General features: G+C 36.1%; 1 protein-coding gene across 12 annotated transcripts in view; it reads right to left on the reverse strand.

Moving 5' to 3' along the window:
• Positions 1-22,362, reverse strand: part of RAPGEF6 (Rap guanine nucleotide exchange factor 6) — a 183,025-nt gene that overhangs the window by 90,262 nt on the left and 70,401 nt on the right. For 11 of the 12 annotated variants that reach the window (XM_074313473.1, XM_074313474.1, XM_019756032.2 and 8 more), the window contains one exon: positions 18,131-18,274. In XM_074313473.1, the coding sequence (XP_074169574.1) occupies positions 18,131-18,274 (144 nt within the window). Of the gene's footprint in view, positions 1-3,710; positions 3,790-5,673; positions 5,722-18,130; positions 18,275-22,362 lie in introns of those variants that run through there. The other variant, XM_074313477.1, reaches the window with a different exon arrangement.

Below are 22,362 nucleotides of genomic sequence, written 5' to 3' on the forward strand. Positions count from 1 at the left end.
GTATTAGGCCAGAGACTTGAATGAGCATGATGCATTCCGGAAACAGTAAGCAAACCAGTGTGGCTCAGGTAGGGATGTACATAGGAAGACACAGGAGATGAAGGGCCAGAGGTAGCATTCTTGGGTATTTAAGATTTCCTGTGCTAGAAAAAAAGCTACTGAAGAGTTTTAAGCAAGAAAATGACTGGAATAGATTTGGTTTTTTAGAAGACTACTATGGAAGCATAGAAGATGAAATGGAAGAAAATTATGCTCATGGGACACAAGAAATAGTCAAGGCACAGAAGATGGAGGCCTTATGAAATTAAAAGCAAGCCACCAAAATTATAAAGGGGCTTCTAGGACTAGACAGAGTGACACATCATAGAAACGTCAGCTGACAGAGACAGAGAAAGAGATATATATATAAAAAAAAAAAGATCCTAAAATCGAAAAAGCAGTCTGGATCCTGTTTTATGGAGACAGTCTGAAATTTATCCAAAGCCCTAGACAAAACAGCTATATCTAATCAAAGTAGCCTTGGGTCTATACGGCTTCCGTGCCTGAGGCATGTGAAACTACAGGGGAAATACGTAGTCCTAACGTATTACTTTTACCAAAAGATGAGGGTTGGAGGACATTGTTAAATAACTCAATAAATATTAGGGTTTACAATTCTAAGGCACATATTTCTCCTCACTTTAACATTTTAAAAACCACAAAGCAGCTTTCAATCAATATTTGCACTTAACAGTGAGTTTATTAAAAATGCAGATAGACTTGTTGAGAAAAGAGGGAATCAGTATAAGTGTGCCTGGCAAGTTTGAGGACAAGCAACGAAACCAGAGGAGCTGGAGTGAACAAGGAGTGTAGCAGAAGACAAAGGGAGGAGAGATCACACACTGTCTAGTAACACGAGGTGAAGACTTTGACTGACGCTGAAGAAAGTCTGCCAAGGAGGAGGAGGGAGCAATCAGCTGTGTCAAATGCTGCAGACAGGTACAGCAAGATAAGAGCCAAGAAAAGATCTGTAGACTTATCGGTGTGTAAAAGTGAGAGTGGAGGGTCTTCGTAGACCAGTGACTGTAGAAGCACTTAAAGAAGGAAAACAGAAGCCAAAGTGGTCCTGCCTCCTTCACCCAGTAAGTCACTGCAGGCAAGCAACTTTAACAGACCAGGAAGGCGAGCTCTCAGCTAAGAATCACTCAAGGAAATTCAACCCCCTGAAAGAAACTCAACTAAGAGAAGAATTTAGACATGAAGAAAGAGGTAATCCATACAATAAAAACACGTTATTAAACAGGGGTGTTTGTGAAAAAAGCATCACTTAACAGATTTCAGCAATGAATAATACAATGATTAAATTTTGAAATTTAAAAACTAAATAGCAGAATAGCAATTGGTCACAAGTGGAGAAGGAATTAGCAAGCCAGAAGATTAAACTGGAAATGCACAGAGTGAGAACAAAGTACGAAACAAATGTATAGAGACATTATGGACAGATCCAGAGTTCCAACATCTGGAGTGATAAGAGAAAAAAAGTTACCGTTTTCAAAAAATACATTTCCCATTTCTGAAGACAAATAGGAATCTTCAGCTTGAGGGACTTCCAAGCCAAGAAAGGGACACACAAAAAACAAAAATCAGACAATCCATGGTAAAACTTCCATGGCACCAAGGATACAAAACAAAACAGAAACAAAGCAAAACACAACTAATCAGTAACAAGACGAAAAAGACGACTTAACAAAGAAACAAGAATTACAAGGAGCCCAGACTTTTCATCACCTATGTTGCATGTCAGATGAGACAGTGCATTCATTTTTTCCAAAGTGCTAAAAGGAAAAGACTTTAGATTTATTTTATATGTAAATAATCACTTTAAGTGTTAATATAAAGTACAGCATATTGAACAAAGATTTAAAGATCTCGACCCTTACAGCTAGAACGACTTATTTTATCAAGAAAAATAAATGAATTCAGAAGTAATGAAATCCAAATAGTAGCATGGTAAAAATACGTGAATAAATAAAACTAGCAAAATGTATCGGAAAACCAAAAGTAGCGAGTATGAAAAATTAATCACAAGTTTAATGTGTTTAATCACAATCCAGAATTAAATTCCATCAACAGTAACATGAGAGATGGGGGAGAAGGAAAAGACATGTACTCTATGATAAATACTTAATTTACACAGTAAAGTACCAATCACAGAATCCAGCTCAGATAATATTTGCTGGCAATTAATGGAATCTTAAAATCTAATCTTTAAAATCCTCTTTGGCTTTTCTATAGTTGTTCAATCTTAAGCAAAAAGTTGGTTACCAGCACCCTACCCCCAACACTATTTTTTGTTGGTATTCTAAAAAACAACCCTAAAACTCCTTCTTAATTTTCTTTGAAGATTTTTCACCTGGTCTCATCCATCTCCCTTCTACATGTCACTTTAAAGCTAGCAGTGCCGCTATCAAGCGTCAGCAACGCATGGACCCTACAGGTGGCATTTGTCTAGAGGCCACCAATGCCTTACCAGATCGATAACCACACAGATGAAGTGTGTACCCAGGCTTCCTTCTATCTCTTTACATTTCAATCAGCTGTTTGCCAAATGGACAGTGCATTTAAATGTCCTTCCAGAAACTGCCTTTAAGAAAGGTATGCAAAGAGCTGTCTGTCAGATAAAACAGCAGCACACCATGATGTGATCACAGTATTTCTCCCTTAGTCACCATCAATAGGACAACCTTTAAACAAAGGCATGATTTCAGATCATCCTAAGAAATGCCTCTATTGTGCCTGTCTCTCTTCAACAGAACTATAAAGAAATCATAACACAGCCAATGTTACAATTAAAGTGCTTACTAAAACATTTAGTTTTATAAAACAAAACTAAAAATTCATGCTTCTGTCTGTTTTAAAATTTACATAATAGGAAAGAAATCTGGAGAGGCATCAAATTCAGATCTACATAAACAGCCCGTAGGAACAACACAATTTATTAAATGACACTGTATATTTTCGTAAAACCTAGCACGTCCTGTTGTGTAGCATTTTTCTTTTTTCTGAGAAATACGATTGCTTTAAAATGACAAGTATAATATATGATCTTGTTTAAGTCCCAAAGCTAGTAATGGTTCATTTACTACTATTTTGAAAATACTTAAGAACATTATTAAGATATTTTCATTAGTTACTTTACATTAGTATTTTCTCCATATTTCACTGCTTAAGAATTATTAGCCAGTTTTCATAAAATAATACAATTCAGTAATTTATTTGATAAAAACGTATCAGTGAAAAATGTACAACATAAACTGAAGATCAGAGTAACATAGCGAAATATATCAATCATTTAAGGAAATGAGGCAATACAATACATTCAGGAGTACATTAAAGAGTATGGTCACAGGAAAGTACAGCAATAGTCATAACCAAATGATGATTCAGTCTTAAGACAGTACACTTCAAATGCACTGCATTTTAAGTCTACAGATTATTAAGAAGGTGTTTTTTCAAACACCCTTAAGTGATGTATTAGAATATTTGAGAGAGTCCTTTAATTGAAAAACAAAATGGCCATGAGTTTGAGCTTTTTAGATTGCTTTGTAATTCTTATTTTTAAAGTTTAGAAAATATCACAGCACCATAAAGCTCATTTATAATCCACAACAGCAGAACTTAAATTTAATAACTAGATTACAGCAATCTGAAAGAAAACAACAATTACTTACTTTGGAGGCCCATGGCTGAAGACAATTGGCGTAACAGCGAACAAGAAAAGCCATTTCCTGGGCTGGAAAGGGTAGTTTCCTTTTCAAACCAGAGCCACACCGATGAGTATGTTCACAAAATTGTGTTAAGTTTCTTTTTACAAATCATACACCATTTGCAGTGTTATGTATCAAGGCAGCTTCTCCAAATCCCTTTCAAACTGAAATCAGGAGCTTTCAGTAGCTTACAGCATTGTTCTAAATAACTGCAACAGTTTTCATCAAAATGTTCACTTTTAACAAGCTAATCACAGTAAATCAAGATGTCTATATTTCTGGCTCAGAACATACAGACATACACACATGCTTCCTCAGGCACCTGGCACAGACATGCACAATGGTAACAACAGAGAAACGTATCAATGAAATACAGCAACATGCACCAAATCTCTGTTCCTGGATTCTGAGAAACCTTTCCTCTCCGAACACAGCTTTGTCTTTTCTTCAACTTATTTCATTCTGTAGAGCAAGCACTGCAGTAATTCTTCTGCATCAAAAGCAAATGAGAACACTGTATCCTTAAGATGAAAGTTTCTTCTTTATATTCTTAACCACCAGAGGTTAAAAAAAAAAAATAAAATCAACCGTTGAGAAAATGGTAGTTAGAAGATAATATGCTCTAACAGGTATGTCCTGTAGCATGCCTGAGAATCTCCAAAATTAAAATCTTCTCTTTTCACATGCACTATTTACAGCCCTGCAGTATTGCTTCTTGTTCTAATGCATCACTAAAACAGTACTGTTGATCTAAGTCTGGCTTTCTGGTTGAAAATTCATATACAATATGGTACAAAAACACTACATCTGCTGCTAAAGCAAGACTATATGTTAGTGTCTTAATTCCTACTGTCCTTGCCTGTTTCACAGCAGCTCCCTAAGGAGAAGCTCCTATTGATTCTATGCTCTGCAGTAAGATGAAATATCTAATAAGAAGGAAAGAGAGTGGGAGGAGAATAGAGCTAAAAGGATGACATCACCTGTATAGAAAGCCTTCAGAAACTGCATTAGATCAATTGGCTACTGTATCTGCAGATGTAGCCCAAAGAGCAATTTATTAAACACATACACACACATACACATACACACACACACACACACACACACACACACACACACACACACGCCCTTCCGTGAGACATGTCAGCAAGCTAAATTCTATAAGAAAAAAACTGGCTTAAGCACCTGCTTCAGTTTTAAAAATCCATTTTGATTTTTAATTCTATGCATTGATACACAGCTTTATTTGGGAAGCCACATTTCCTAATATTATTCAAATTTAACACAGTAGTGTCCTCCCAAGGAAAATAATTAGCTCTGATAAGATACTCTTGCAATGCAAATACATAAGGCAGCCTAGTTCTAAGATGTCACATACATATATTCATAACACTACTAATTTAAGGGCTTCTGCTTACAAAACCTCCTATTTATTAAACAGCTGTTCTGAAAGGTACAACCTTCAGAAGCAGTCTAAGTTAACACTAAAAATAGCAAAACTGATACTAAGATTTGCATCTAAATAGTAACTTTAAATGGAAATAGAATTTCATTTTGGAAAGGAAAGCTGAAGAAAAAAAATAACAGGCACAACAACCCACTTGCAGCATGCACCCAGTCCTCTGAGGAAGAAGAATCTATACTATACGACATGCTACTTTCCTACAGCCCAATGCTCAATTCCTAGAAAGACATGGGAAGCCAGTAAAACTCAGAAGGAATCAGAGAAAAAAAAGGATAAAGCCTGTCTCCAAATTGAGATTGGGCTAAAAGGAAATCTCATTTTTCTACACAAATTACAGGAAAAATCCTTAAATTATGCCACACCCTCTCCAATCTGAAACACAATTCCTGTAGCATCCACCCTTATTCTTCATGCTTCGGCCACAAGGCATCTAATGCAGCTACTCCCATAGTTTGCACTTACGGTTGTAATGGTGCCTCCCAATGGCCAAAGTCAGTCAGTTTTCAACAGTAATACAGTTAGTACGCCTCCAGGCAGCAAAATTATGAGAATAACAATCAATGAACATGTCAAAATCATAGAACTATTTTGCTTTATTCACCTAACACTATTTTGAGGGGAAGAGGTTTACAACATGAGGAGAAATTATTACCTAAGAGACAGGTGTTATTACAAAAATCTCCACTGACTGTCACAGAAATAAATATTTGTCATTAGGAAAATAAAAAAGTTCTTCAATACCCTTGGGCAGAGTATGAGTCACTTTCTGAACAACACTATGCTGTCCATCTGAATTCTGCTGCTCCTTAGAAGACCAGAATTTACTTCATAAAACTAAGCATTACTCTAAACAAAGAAAAGTCATGCTTTCAATATATGTGATCATTTATGAATGTAGGTTTCCATAAAACTTAAGAACTATTTGTTTTCTGCCAAAATGCATTTATATGTAAAATTAAATCTCACAAATACAAATAAGCATGACTAGTTTTATAAACATAAAAAACATGGAAAATACATACAGACTGATTTTCAAGTACCAATGTATTTTTCCCCCAATATACTTGAGTTAAATAAACTACAATGGGTTGGAATTTCAACAAAATGTTAAGCATTCAAGAATAAATTAACTAAAATGTAATTTTAATCATTCATTTTTTAAAATAGAAAGATTATAGTAGGCACTTTGTAAGTAATGAAGCCAAACATTTCCTAAAGATACATTTCGAAAAGACAAGCATTTTGTACATAAACATTAGTAATATGACTCAAAAACATTTCAGTTTCAATTCCAGACAATAATTACATTCAAGTATAATACCAACAGGATAAATTAAAACCAAATCAAAAAGCAAAATCCCAATGGGCACCTTTCCCCATTCTTATAAATCATGTTGATAACACACAAAGAAGGACCTCAAGCTGAGCAAGGGAGACAGCCATCTCTTCTTAGCTGCTTTAAAAACCTGCTGCCCTGTGCGGGAAATGCGATCCTCTAATGCCATATGTTAGAACTCGTAGTAAACACCAACTCAATAAAGGAACTCTTTTCCTTTAGTTTGGCCTCTAAGTGAGGATGACATCACCCTTTTCCTTGTTCTACCAATCATCTCATAGTATCTGCCATTCTAGGAAACTGTATGGTGAATCTAGCACACAAAATCTCCCTGTGCAACAACACTATGAAAGAAATAAACAGGCTAACTCTATATTCAGTATATGAATCCACTGCCACTCTGATGACACACCACAGTTTCTCCAGAAATAATGCCTTAACCTCTCAATTACTGAAGGAAGAAATAAACATCTTTTGAAGACAAAAGTCAGTAATTTATAAAGTAATTAAAAATATACGATTAGGTGAATAAACAATTTTTTCACTTCCATCACTTTTAGAATTTTATCTTGATCTCGTTCCGTTATCTTACCAATTCAAATGAAGTAACTGCAGCAAGGAGAACACCCTCCCTCATCTAGACTTTGTCTAGGAATCATCATCACAGGATAACTATTTAAGAATACATTGCCCCTGCATATGAAATGACACTAAGCCATATAATGAAATCTTTAGCTTTAAGGTCTTCCACACTACTACAAAATAAAGCAACCAATACATGTCGGCTTTCGAAACGTCAAACCATTACACAATATTTTTCTTAAAAATGTGAATGCTATATAGTTAATATAAAATTTATGTTAACTGTACAAATTATTTCTAAACAAAAATACAAAATGGAATGTTTGATATCATGTTGTATAGAAAGCCAAAGATGAGGTTCTGATAGTTACTGAACAATAACTATTCCTTTTATTTCAGTAAGTCAACAACACTGAAAAGGAAGGGAAAAAAGTCATCATGGATAAAAGGTAACTTATCAGAGGATATGTATCCTACACATTACAAAACAAAACCCAACAATAACAAAAACCAGGTTTGTAGTAATCTCAGGTACAGCCAGTTTATTCCCCATCTGCACAGTGAACTATAACCACAACTTAGAGAAACCAAACTAAAGGAGATGAGGAACAAAAGAAAAATTATGTAGTTTTATAAAATAAAATGAAGCCACTTATTTCTGTATTTTAGTTGTATCTTGTCTTTGAAATATAAACTGTTCAATGAACTGATTGATACTGTAAAAATACTTTAATCCTTTTGGGAAACGAGCAAATAAATGACACTTGACCACAATGTCAGAGGTAACGTACAAGCTCCTTTAAAGGCTCCTCTCAAGCCTCAAGCTTTTCCACCCCTTCCCACCTCCCCACCCCCCAACCCGTTAGTTAAACATCTGAAATGAATCTCTGTAGTTATCAGACATGGTTAACTCTAATTACTGGTGCCCCTCAGGAATTCCTGCTTTTAAACTGCATCCTATCTATTCCTCAGCCTTTCTGAAGGAGGGAAGCCAGAGTGCCAACACTCACGCGCCTATTCTTCTGTAAAGAACAGTGTGCTTCAGCACACTTTCATCTACGTCCACTAAATGCTCAGCACCATGCTGCTGAAAACCCTTTCAAAGCCACCAGCAGGACACACGTGCACTATGAAATATGATCCATCCTTAGGGAGTGATCCAGGAAGAAAAAGCAAAGAGGGAGGGAAGCCTTCATCATCAACTAAGGTGATGTAAGCTTCTATAATTAGAATCAGGGAAACTGAAGGAACAATAAAAAGGCAGCACCAGGCTTCTCCCACCCCCCCCCCCCGCACTGTGCAGTTGTATCAAGCATTTTTCACTCACTCATACACACAAACACAAGAATACACCTGGCATACATAGTAATCCATCAAATATGTTACATACTATATGTAAACCTAATGTAAAATTTTAACATAGTGGATGGTTTTCTTCCAAAACTAAGATCTGCCCAATAATTAAAACAGAGCTATTTATGTAAACATGACTGGAAAAAGAAATCTCATAAAAAATTAAACTACTGGGAATGTTGTTCCCATCTGTAAATTCTGGATTATATTAGAGATTGCATCACTTCTCTCATTTTAAATACTGCATTTTCTAGCAGTACAAAAGCCAAATACCAAATGTAGCACAGTTACTAAGCTGATAACAAATCAAAGTAACAGGCAGTAACAATCAGCATTAATGTGTCTGCGATGTCTGAGCAGCTATTCCCTTGTCAACTGGGCAGCACTCGCAAATCATTATCTTAGACCACAGGTAGACATGATTATCAGAGTTGCTTCAAACAATCTTCAAAAGATCTTTCTTTAGCAATTATTGTGTAGTATTTCAAGAATGATAAAAACCTTCCTGATTCTGGTTTCCTGGGCACACCAACATGAATCAGTGTCACCTTATTTCAGGGAGGGAGAACTGCCCCCAGACAACCAGACGGGGCGTGTCCTGCCCTCCTCCCAATCCTCCTGAAGTTCGTACAGAGTGAATGATAAAAGACAACTTTAAATAATGACTACTTAGAAGTTAGCAATACTTAAGTAGAGCCTTAAAAATAATTTTTATACCCATAACCCAGTAATTTAACTAGCATAAATCAATCCTTAGGAAAAAAACAGTTATATACAGATTTATTCATACAAGTTGTTTGTAATAGAGAAAAATAGGAAGCTACCTGAGAATACTTTGTTACACTCATATAATATTAATATTAAAAATAATGTTTCGGAAAATTTTAATTACATGAGAAGTAGAGAGTCAGGATATAATAACTAAATATTCAGCATTATCTAAATTAGTTAAAAGATCTCAATTAATCAAGAGACATACCGTGTTTCCCCGAAAATAAGACCAGGTCTTATATTAATTTTTGCTCCAAAAGACACATTAGGGCTTATGTTCAGGTGATGTCATCTTGAAAAATCATGCTAGGGCTTATTTTCCGGTTAGGTCTTATTTTCGGGCAAACATGGTACATTTAACAATCATTAGCAACATTGGCTATCTCTAGTTTTGAGAATTACAGCAAATTCATTCCCTTCTTAATAGTCTTCTGTATGTTTTTGCATTTATATGAGAACTTTGTTTAGCACTGTTTCATTTGCTCCGGGCAGGCATCTTCTCTACTTATTTGATCACGATACCACCACTTTGCCTTTCTCTGTCCATTTGTGGACTCATGACCCTCTAACTAGGCACAAGCACATCCTATCTACATTCTGCATTATTTCCCAGAAGACAAACGAGAACCAGAATTCTCCCAGGAGATGTTAGTCACTCCCAAATTAAAATAGTCCTGCTTTTACCGTACAAAGCATCATAAAGAGCACACCTGTACAGAATACTCTGGGTTGTAAACAGGGTGAGAGGACAGCCGACGCTGAAATGCGCAGACTGTCTCTCAGCGGTGGGGCTCCACATCTCTCAGTACCTATCTGGTCAGCACTCAATGTCCTATATACGAGTAAGATTAGCAAAGGCTCCACATACAAACTTCCTTATTTTACCAATGATACAAGATTGTTTACTCAGTCATTTTTTCATTCTGCAAGTATTTACCAAACACAAAATATAACTGAAAACAATCAGGATCCATCAAGTCCACAGACACAAAATAAAGTTCACAATGTTGAGTTTCTTCATAATCAGTGACTGTGACCTCTACCGTCCAAACTAGAAATTCTGATAATAGATGCACCAGGAGTGTTTACACCTCCTCCATTTTGACTCGAATAAATGTCTAAAGTATCTGCTTACTGATACTCTGCTATGCTGTGAATATCTGTGTCCCCCCAACCCCAATTCCTATGTAGAAACCCTAAATCTCCAAAGTGACATCAGGAGATGCGGCCTTTGGGCGGTGACTAGGTCACAAGGGCTCTGGGGCCGGGATCCGTGCCCTTGTAAGAGGCCCCCCAGAGCTCCCTAGCCCTCTCTACCAGGTGGACACAGCAAGAGCTGGCAGTCTGTAGGTCAAAACAAAACAAAATATATTATCTGGTTCAATTCCCACACATGATGCAGGGACTGAGGATCTCACATATTCTGTAAAATTGCAAGTCAGTGCTTGAGATAGAACAAGAACCATAACATCTTACTCCTAGTTTAATGTCTATTTTATCTGATCAGACTGAGAGGTCTGGCTCTTATTAACCTGCCCATATTAAGGATTCTGTTTATTTGCACCTAGTTTCTTTGGAAGTCCAAAAGGGTGGTCCTGAGTCAAATGCTGGGAGGCTGCCATGATCTGAAGGTTTGTGTCCCTCCCCACCCCCAAATTCATATGTGCAAATACTAATTCCCAAGGTGATGGAATTAGGAGACGGGGTCTTTGGACGCTGATCAGCTCATGAAGAAGGAGCCCTAACGGTTGGGATTAGTGCCTTTATAAAAGAGGACAAACGGCTCCCTGGCCTTTTCCATCTTGTGGGGAGATAATGACAGGGCGACAGTCTGTAACCCAAAAGAGGGCCTTTTTCAGAAACCCACCTGAGGCTGGACTTCCAGCCTCCAGAACTGTGAGAAATAAATTTCTGTTATTCATAAGGCTTTCAGTTGGTGGTATTTTGTTGTAACCTGAACAGACTAAGACACGCTCCCTGAGATCTCAGCAATCGTATGTTTGGACCAAGTCCTCTATTTCCTCCTGAGCAGGACGGGGCTAGGATTCTATTTCTTACTGTATGATGGCTTGGTCAATAAGACACGGACTGACTCCACTTAGCAAAATGTGTTTTGCTAAAAACCTTAAGATGTCACATCCACGGTCAAGTGAAAGAATCTAGCCACTACACAGTGTACCACCACAACGGTGGTTATATGACCTGGTCCTCATAATCAACTCTGATTCAGCTGCACTGACAAATGGTCTTAATCTCTCTAACTATGCTCTGAGTCCAAAGAAAACATGGAGCACTGCAGGAGAGCAGGAAACATAAGGTGCCAGCAGAAGTAGCAAATGAGAAAAGCGCTGCTTTGCTGCATTTAGTAATTTGTGAGTCTAAAATGAAATAGTAGATTCTAGAGTGTCATACCATGCCCACCACCTGCCGTATTATCCCAGAACAATAAACTCGGTGGAAAGAAAATATGTAAAGAAGGGTGAGCAAAAGGAATTTAAAACCATGACCCATGATGCTGCCATGGAAATCCCTCTTTCCAGATGTCCCTCTGGGAAGAGTTGATAGGCCCCACTTCTGTGCAGGTGCTATGATGGAGAAAGATAAGGAAGATGGCCAGTAGTTTATCCTGTGCCTGAGAATGTAGAAAGCAGCAAAGGAACCCAGAAAGAAAACAATGATGACTTAATCTATTGATGGACTTGGGGTATAGTTAAGAGAAGATAACAAGCACATGAAATGCCCATACTGTTTGTTATTCAGAAATAGAGAAAAAGAAAGGAGAAATCAATGAAACCGACTATAATTTCATAACCAACAAGATGCTTTTAAACCTTTGGAGAATGTCATGATTTATATTTGGGTCAATATGCCTCTATAGAAATGACTGAGCATGAATATCGTCTGATACTGTAGATTCAATCAAAATTAAACAATGGCATACTTGGTGCTTGACCTTGGTGAAACTAAGATACCTTACCGGTCCTGGCCTCACTTTACCATTTAAGTTACATACATACCAATATGAAAAATTCAACTTACTACATTTGAAAAATGTTCACTGTTGTAGAATATTTAAAACACAGCAATGAACTTTATATAAAAAATACAGACATTTAAGAAATTCTTAATAAGTTAATTCTGTTTTCTGTTATCCACAGAGCAGAGCAGAATTACAAGCGCACACTGCATGTAAGTACGTGTAACACCCTATGAGATCAATGAAGAGAAGTGCGCTCTCTGCATAAGAAATGTCAGGCAATGCTCCTCCAAAGAGGGCATGATGAATGGAGTCTTGGAAGCTGAGTAGGACTTTGGCAGGAGGACAAGGTAGGAGGCTATTATGGATAAAAGGAGCAAATGGCAAGTTAAGATTCAAACTGATTCATCAAGGACAGAATTACATTAGGTAAAGAAGCCTGTAAGAACCTTCCAGGGAGAGAGAACAGGACCAAGGGAAGAGACCTCCAACAAAACAATGGGGCCAGAAGGCTGATGAGGTAGACTGGGGTCAAACGAGGAATATACCGTGTAATCTTGAAACTGTTTAAAATAAAAAAATTTTGAGCTACATTTCTAACATATGTAATCTATTTATAAATTAGTACATGTATTACCAGAAAAAATATTTTGCGTTCATAATAAAATACTAGTCACAAAAATCCTCATAAAATTTAAAAGATAACAGTACATATAAACTCTACTATTTTCTTCCCATGTCTTGGAGATTGTGTTGCAATTTACAATTTAAGACACTTGGGTTAAACTACTGGCTTTGCTAACTACTATCAGAAAGGAGGTCTTCAGATCAATAATTCCAAAAGCAGTCATTAGTTTTTGGCAGACATCCCTGTCATTTAATTGGCTTCCAGCCACTCACCGGAAAATAGTAAAGCAACTCATTCAGTGATTTTTCATACACATTTTGTAACCACTTCATCTTATAATGCTGGACAAAGAAATTACCTTCTTTAAAGTGAGCTACTGTGATTGTATGCTATAAAAACATGGAGGGGGTGGGGGTAATGGGGTGACTGTTGGTTGCTCTAACTTCCAGCCAGCTTGATTTTATTTTTCCTACCTCTATTCTCTCTTTGTCTTGATTATTTAGCGTATTTGTTTTCAGTTATCTTAACATGGTTACATATTTTGGTAAACATATTTTATATCCAGGTATAGAATAAATAATAAAATTATTTTGTAAGCAATAGGAGTCAAGATATTTTTTGAGTATTTACAATAGCAACAATAGGAATAGAAACTGCTGACATTATTGAATGTTTTTCAAGGCACCAAACACTAGGCAGAGCCTTTTATATACATTCTCTCATTTAAACCTCTCATAAATCTATAGATTATATATTAAAACGTAGAAAAGTTACACAACTTGCCCAAGGTTACACAGGAATCTAAACAAGCTGATACAAGAACAGGCACTCTTACTGTCTGACAGGCAATATGCTCTGGGGATATAATGATGGTGGTGCACATTTTCAAGGCATGACGTTCCGATGGAAGAGACAGACATTTGGATAAACAAGTACAATGTAGTATACTCAGTGGTCACAGGTATACACATGGAATATTATGGGAATGCAGGGATGTGTACCTAACCCTTCTCAAGGGCAAGTCATGGAGTCCTCCCATAAGATGTGTAATTTAGTCTTGAGGATGACTAGGATTTTGTCAAGACGAATAAAAGGACATTCTAAGTAAAACAAACAGTATATGTATGTTATAAAAACATAGTTTCTCAACACACACGGTAACTATGTGAGGAGATGGATGTATTAACTAAGCTTACTGCGGTAATAATCATTTTGTAACGTATATGTATATCAAATCACAATGTTGCACTCTTCAAACTCACACATTATATGTAAATTACATCCCAATAAAGCTGAAACAATAAATAAAAAACATGGTTTCTTTAAGGGTCAGCATATTTGTTCAGTACAGTTGAAAGGTAGGAAATATGTAGAAAAAGAAAAAATATAAAGAGGTTGGACAAAGTCCAGACCTGTGTTGTCCAATATGGTAGCTACCAGCCACATGTGGTTATTTAAATGTAATTTATTTAAAATTAAAATTTTAAATTAAAATCTTCAGATATACTAGCCGTATTTGAAGTGCTCAATAGCCATGTGTGGCTGGTTAGTTAGCACCAATTTGGAAAGCATAGTTATAAAACATCCATCATTGCAGAAAGTTCTATTAGACAGAACAGGCATAGACTATGAAGGTCCTTATATGCTAGATCATTGGAATTTCTGATAGATGGTGGTGGGGAATGAAAAGATTTAAGAGATTAAAAAGAAATGATATTGTTACAGCTTCATTTAGGACTGATACTGTGTTTCCCTGAAAATAAGACCTAGCCGGAAATCAGCTCTAATGCGTCTTTTGGAGCAAAAATTAATATAAGACCCGGTCTTATAAGACCAGGTATAATAATATATAATATAAAATAATATGATATAAGACTAGGTCTTATGTTAATTTTTGCTCCAAAAGACACATTAGAGCTGATTGTCCAGGTAGGTCTTATTTTCAGGGAAACAGGGTAAAATAACATGGATGGAATAGTTGGTGGCCAGGGCGAGGGGAAGATGTACGGAACAGGGCTAACAGTAAGGAAACCAGAGAGAAGAGAAAACCAAATCTTAATGTCAAATAAACAAGATGTTAAGGAGATATCTTTTAATGAAGAGATAATGTAACACTTCTGAATTTCTAAAAAATTTCCAAATCTCTTAAAATGAAAAAGCAAAACAACAAAACACTTTTATAATGAAAGTTGACTGCATCAGTGTGGGCGATTGCTATTACAACAGTTCTAGAAAGAATGGCAGTGAACACTAAGGCAATGACATGGGGAAATTCAGAGGAAGGCACACATTTGAAACATTTGAGAGGAAGAATCTATAGCTATTACCTACTGGTTAGACTGTGAGTGTGCACATACGTTCCAACTACTTCAGCAATCACCTCCTAAGAGAGGCAGACCTGGTATTACCATCCTCACTTTGAGATGTAAAGTCAGCAAATCACAAAGGGTTCAGGTGAAATGCCCTGATCATATAGTTAGTGAAGGAAGAATGGCTCTTCTAAATACTAGACTCTTTCCACTTAGCTCAGTAACCTATCCTACTCATTGAATGTCGCTTCCAGTCAACTTTTTCACAATTTCTAAATATCAAATATACCCACCTCAAAGATCAAAGCTCTGAAATCGCTGAGAAATTTGGGGACATTTAAATTTGTTGCAAGCTGACAGCAATACCCAAAGGAGTTTCAAAAATGTTATTACTGTTATAGAGGTGCTCTTTTTTTTTTACATTAAAATAAAAACTTGCACTTTTAAGATTATGGTTCTTGTCTTTATGCAAAGCAATGTATGACAAAACTATGAAAATAATTTCATAAAAGTAAACCATCTTTTTCAATTTTTCTGAGCATTCAGTTAGAAAATAACTTTAAAACACATACAAAACCAGGCTGTGTACTAATAAGTATGTTAAAAAAGAGTAGCAAAATCTTCTGTACAACTTTAAGAATTTTTGACCTCCAGCACTCTAGCAAGGTTTACGATGGTTTGCAAATGAAAAAAGAATCTGTCAAGTTTCTACTGCTGTCTGAAAGAAGGAAAGATTCCTGCTGATCCTGCTCTCTGAACTGCTACAGTAGAACAAAAGAAATAAAGAACTCTATAGGAACCATAAAACCAATTCTCTACTGGATGCTTAATTAATACTAATTAAGGTTTTCTGCTACACAGTATCCTTATCCAGATAGATCAACTACCAATATGTAGGAATTTGGCCAGATGCATAGGTTTTACATAATTGGTGAAATCAATTATAAGTAAATGAAAACCTCTTAATGCTGTATTTTCTAAATTGCCTGAAACATATTCCTTTCAGGAAAAACAGAAAGCACAAAACAATTCAAAAAACCGCAAATGCAAGTAACACAACCAAAAATCCTTCTATAACTCAGTCTCATGGTTAATAAATCAGTTTTATCAAAACTGAATCCACTTAGTTCTCCCCTTTCCATGATATGCCAAATTCCTGACAGTACTTAGTAGGATAACTACCTAAAACTAGCTAAATAAGCCTTTACATGCAAAAATGCCACACTTTATAGAGTCATCAAATAGCTACAATCACAAAGCAGTGCGCCTACTGTGCTTTCTGGTCCACTCAGGAAACCAGCATATCCCCAAGAGGACAACTTTCAGTATACACGGGGGCTAAATAACTAATAAGCACTAGCCACAGATACCAGAGAAAATATGGAATCTGTCTAGCTTCATGACATGACACCAAAAAAATCCGGGAAGAGAATACACTTAAGTTGCAACTAGAATAAGCAAGTAAAACACACACAAACTATCCTATGATCTCTAACTCACACAAGAAGAATACAACAGAACAATTATACATTTTACTCTTGCAATTGTACTTAGATATGGGCATATATAACCACAAAGACACTTAGCACCTTAATTTTTAAAAGACATTACAAAAACTAGAAAAATCTAAATGACCAAATATTCAGAACGGAGTAAATAAACTACAGCAGTTATTATAATGGAGAATTATGACACTCTTAAGAATAATGTTGTAAAAAAACAAACCCATTTAATAGCATTCAAAGATTTTTAGATTACATATTTAACTTTTAAAAAGTTACAAAATAGATCATATATTTAAGTTTTAAAAGTTAGTAAAAAAGCTTACATATCTATTTGGATGTTGAGAAAGCTTTATCCAAGAATATTAAAAAATGGGACTAATCAACTTTCAATTTTTTCAAAAACAGACACATATTACTTGTGTAATAAGGCAAAACATGTTAGTTTAAATTAGTGATGGGGAAATTTACTATGTAAAAAGAAAAGCAAATTATTAAACAATAAGAACAGGAAATGAACTTTGCGTGGCTCTGGATGTAGTAAAAAATTCAGGTAGTATATCATATGTTATTGTTTGTCATCAGAAGTAGAATGTGCTGAATATTAGAGAAATTAGGCAAATGTGACTAAATCCTTAGAGCTGCCTCAAATTTAACAGTTACTTCAGTACAAACAGCTCCCTAAATAATCATGCTTGTTCCTAACATGGAATAAGAAAATGTCTGTTTCTGACAACCAAAAGAACCAAACATACCCTCGGGAACTTTGTTGCAGTCAGTCTCTACATTGTTTTTGTATTTTGGGGGATCATGACTCCTTTGAAAACTGACAAAATCCACCTGGATTTTTTCTTTCTTTGATTATCCATACTTTTTGATTCAACTATTTTTTAGTCTAAAATGAAGTTATCTACAATTACAAAACTGAAGACTTTTGAAGAAACAGCTTATTTTCCTTCTGGTATTATGAAGTTTATTTCATCTGGTTCTTTTTCAATATTTGCATGTGAAAATATACCTTTAGTGCTTACACGCGTTTCTGCAATGACACCCATTATGCATATCTACCCCACATCTCAAGGGCAGAATTGACATATTTTTATTTCTTTTGTATGTCTTACAGCATTATCAGGAAAAAAGTGAGTCCATTACCTGAGTTTTCAGGACTCTAATCTATGTTGCATTTAGGTAATAAAAAGGTAAGGAAATCTACAAATATGTTTAAAGATATGGTTAACAATTTTTTTACATTTTTAAACAGAAAAAAACAAAACTCTCACTGATAAGAGTATTTCTACCCAACTCAACCAAGCAGAAGTATTTAAAAAAATTACAGATATATTTAGCAGCCCCAAACTTTTATACATAGAGCCCAAAGTGTTGATATTACCAAAATATATGTAAAGATATTATTTATGAAAATTAAAGGAAGATCCATAGAATGTTCCTAAATATACTCACAGAAAGATAGCTGTTAATATCCACATCATCAGTAATGGTTTGGCGTTCTCCTTTACAGTTAATTTTCCGAAACCTCCGTCGAGACTGTCTGGCAGGAATTTCTCTTTGTAGAATACTATCTTCATTATCTTTGGAATTCTCTACCTGAAACACATGTTCACATTCCTGATTAAACATCCAATTTTTCCATATTACTGACAGTCTATGGAGTCTTAACAGGCTCATAAGGAGGCTTCATTTATTTCTTGCAAGAAATTGCATCAAGCAAACAGTCTGTATAAAGCTCATTAGTTCAAAAAGATTAAAGGTGACGTTATTATAAAGATCTGGAGACCACAGTTTCCTTCCAGGAAATAGTCTGTCTTGCTCACATAAACATACATCCTCTAAGTAAAGTCACTTACCAGAAATGAAGGCTGTTAAATACACCTACACATTCAATAATAACTTCTGAGCTAATCTAATTACAAACTGCCTGATTATACACATATTAGCAATCAATCAAGGTTATGATTCCAGTGAATTGATAAACAGGAAAACAAAAATGTTTTATGCATTATTCTTTGGTGTCCATCTTAATGTATGACAATAGCCAAGAGTAAGGCTAACATTTACTGAAGGCTTACATGGGCTGGCATGCACATACATTTAGTTCATACAACACCCCTGTAAGCAGCTCTTACTATCTTGTGTTCACAGATGAACAAAGTAAAATCCAGAGACTAGTGACTTTCCAGTCTCAGAGCAGTGATACTCATTAAAGGTGAACTGAATACAGGCTTGTCTCCAAAACTAATGCTACTGACACAAGACCACATAGCCTGTCTAATCAGACTAAATCATAATTTTTAAGACTTACAAAGGATATGTTCTAAAGTATACCTTATAATTAACCTCACATCCAATAAATAACACATAATTTGTTTTCCCAAGTACTTTTCACGATGTCATATCTTTTGCTAATACAAAAAATTCCCTAGTTACCCAAGTATGAAATTCCATCAACATTTCCAACTCCCCTGCTTGCCTTGCAAATCTTATCTTCAATCATTTCTTAGAACTCGTCAACTCTTTTTTAATAAATCCCTCTCACAAGGCCCTTTCTTTTATTCCTATTACTACTATCACTTATTCAAGTCTTAATCACTTCAGTCCTGAAATATCACAATAGGTGATCCTGCTGCTTCAAATACGTTCCTCTCTAATTCCATCTGGCAAGGTCAGTAAAAACACCTAGGTCAATCATCTCCTGTTCAAAATGCTACAATAGACTGCTAATGGTTATCCAATAAAATTTAAACTATAACATTTGATAGTCTAAGTCACATACAGTCCAGCCCCAAAATATTTTTATCCCTTTATCTTATAGTGTAAGCCTGGAAAAACCACTCCCTTATCCTCCTCCCCACACAAAAACAAACCCTCTCACATACAAGCTCTAATGAGAGATGCAAAATGTCCTGATGATTTCTCAAAAAGAGTTGATGGCTAAGCTGTTCTGTTTCAGCTGTGAGAGAGTCAAGAGTAGGTAGCAACCAAGTCATGTGACTATTCATGGGTCCTTATATAGAAGTAACTTACATTCTGCTAAGTAACTTTATTATTTCCTCAACTTGTATTAACCCATCCATTCTATCTTCACATACTGAAACACTACCAATCATTTAAGACACGTCTCCACCGCCATCTCTTCTATAACCACAAGACATTCCTTTTCTCCGACTGTGGCTTTTTTACGTGCACAACCTAGACTTCTTACGAACAGGACACGCTCCCTCCTGCCTTCGGGCCTTTGCACACAATGCTGTAACCTCTGCCTAAAAGCCCATCCCTCCTCTGCACCATATCTTGGCATCCTACACATACCTCATGACTCAGTTCAAACAACCCCTCCTCTGTCCCAGGAAAGTGCTTCTTCTTCTATGGCACTAAGAAACACTGACCTTAACTATTAGATGAGCCGGCTAACAAGAAAGGAACTGCATTGTTATATTCATCCTTGTTCACTTAACATTCAAGAAATGTGCCTAAATGGGCATTATATTCATTATATTAAATTCTCTTTCTCCCCAAACATGTTAGGTCCATGGAAATATGTACAAGGTATTCAAGAAATAGACCAAGTTACTGAACATTAATCTTCTGAAAGGTAAAATCCAGAAGACAGGGAATGATTTCCAGCTTAACAACTACAGAATTATGTACGTAGGTAGCAAATACATATTTCCTCCTTGTAATTCAATTTCCTCTCCTAAAAAGTGATGGGGGAACCATAGTATTTCCTGAACCACTCACAACACTAGGCCATGTACCAGAAGCTGTAAGTTACATCATTTAAGGCTCACAACGACCCTATTATGTAGCAACTCTTGTTTTAATAGATGGTACAGCATCACAAAACTTAAATAATTCACACAAGTGGGTAAGGTCTCCAAACCCAAGTGCGACTAGAAAGTCCATCTCCTTCAAACTGCCCTATCCCAAGGGATGAACCAGATTATCTAGTTTAGGTGAAGTTCCAATTTCATATGATTTTTAGAGCTTTTAATATCTAGCATTTATTGAACAAAAACAGAGATTTAAACCATAAAAGCTTTTCAATATAAATATAGTAGTTAAATTTAGAAAAGGAGTTTCTAAGCCTCAAAATTTTTGGAAAAGCATCAAATGAAAAGATTGAACAATGTATAAAGATTAAGTGCCCTTAAACAAAGCTCCCTCTGAATATAAGTGAAATGTGAGATTTAAAAAAATAAAACTTTGCAAACTCATACTGAAATGGCAAAAAAGTAAGGAAGACAAAGACCAAGAATGAAGCGAAACCAAGAATATCAGGAGGCAGGCTATCAACAAAGTCCCTGATCTACCAGCTGATTTCTCAACTCCAGAGACTAGACTTTCCATTTTGAAAATTGTAGGGAACAAGGGAGACAGGAAATAAAACAGAGAATCCACCAAAGATGGGGAATCCAATAGGAGACTTACTGAGAACTCTCAACCCAAACAACTACATCCTCATTGTAAAGGGTGAGCAAGATTTAAGTCCACAGTGAAGAAGGGGACAGGAAGAAAAGTTGCTTGGCACTGACAGAATGGGGGCAGGGGGACCACCAAACAAAAAAACCTTTCCCCTGAGAATTCAAAACATAAGCCATCCCTCATGCAAGTCTGTAGTTCGAATTTACAATACCTTAAGTACATAGGAAAATTTAAAGATGTTCAGGACTAATAATGTCCATATGCAACTGGCAAAAATAATGCAAGTTGAACTCCTTTCCTCTACGCAAGAATGCAACTTGAACCCAAGCCTCAACAAATTCCCACACCTAAAGTTCAAGACATATAAACTCAGGTATAAACATACCACCACCCCTACCCAATCATGTGAGCAAATAGGACATGATGAGCAATAATGAACAGAAAAAAGCAGAATCATACTTGCAAACATTCCAGTATATTGGAAGTATCAGAAAATATAAAGCTGTAATAAAAAACTTTCAAATAAAGACTTGAAAATGAGCAGGAGATTGTAAACAGCAACCAAGCAGGTGAGTACTGACCAGGACCAAACAAACCTTCCTCCCTGAATGTCCTCGCTCCCCACTGCCAGGCCGACAAGCAATGGGGTAACTGGCAATAGCAGTCTGCTTTTGGAAGAGGCACGAGAATATGGGAATACGGAGAGAGATCCTGTTGGAAACACAAAAGCACAGGGAAGGCCTAAAACTGAGGGGAGAGCAAGAACGCTTAGAAAAATGTTCCAACAAATCAGTCCCAACCCTAACCACAAAGTAAAACCAAGCGGAATCTGAAACCACTGGTGCACTGAAGGTAATCATAACAACACAAAATCCAAACCTATTTCGATTCTAGCAGAAAAGCTGTGTTCATCTCCAGGCCTAAACACTATCTACCCTCACTCTTTAATCCCTACACACAATACCTAGCATTAAATCCAAAATAATGACTCACATAAAAATATAAAGGGGGAAGAACCCCAACAATCCACTGCCAAAAGACAAAAGCAATCAACAGAGCAAACCGTGAAAATTAAAAATTATCCAGATGCTGAACTCTCAGAGGATTTAAAGCAACAAAGATTAATATGGTAAAGGCTCAGTGGAAAAGATGGACAATCTGATAGACAGATGAAGAACTCCAGCAGGCATAAGGAAAATATTAGAGTAAAATGAAAATGTTAGAAACAATGTGGTTCTAAAGATAAAGAACGT

This window comes from Rhinolophus sinicus, linkage group LG10, assembly GCF_036562045.2.
Source record: "Rhinolophus sinicus isolate RSC01 linkage group LG10, ASM3656204v1, whole genome shotgun sequence".
Lineage (NCBI taxonomy): Eukaryota > Metazoa > Chordata > Mammalia > Chiroptera > Rhinolophidae > Rhinolophus > Rhinolophus sinicus.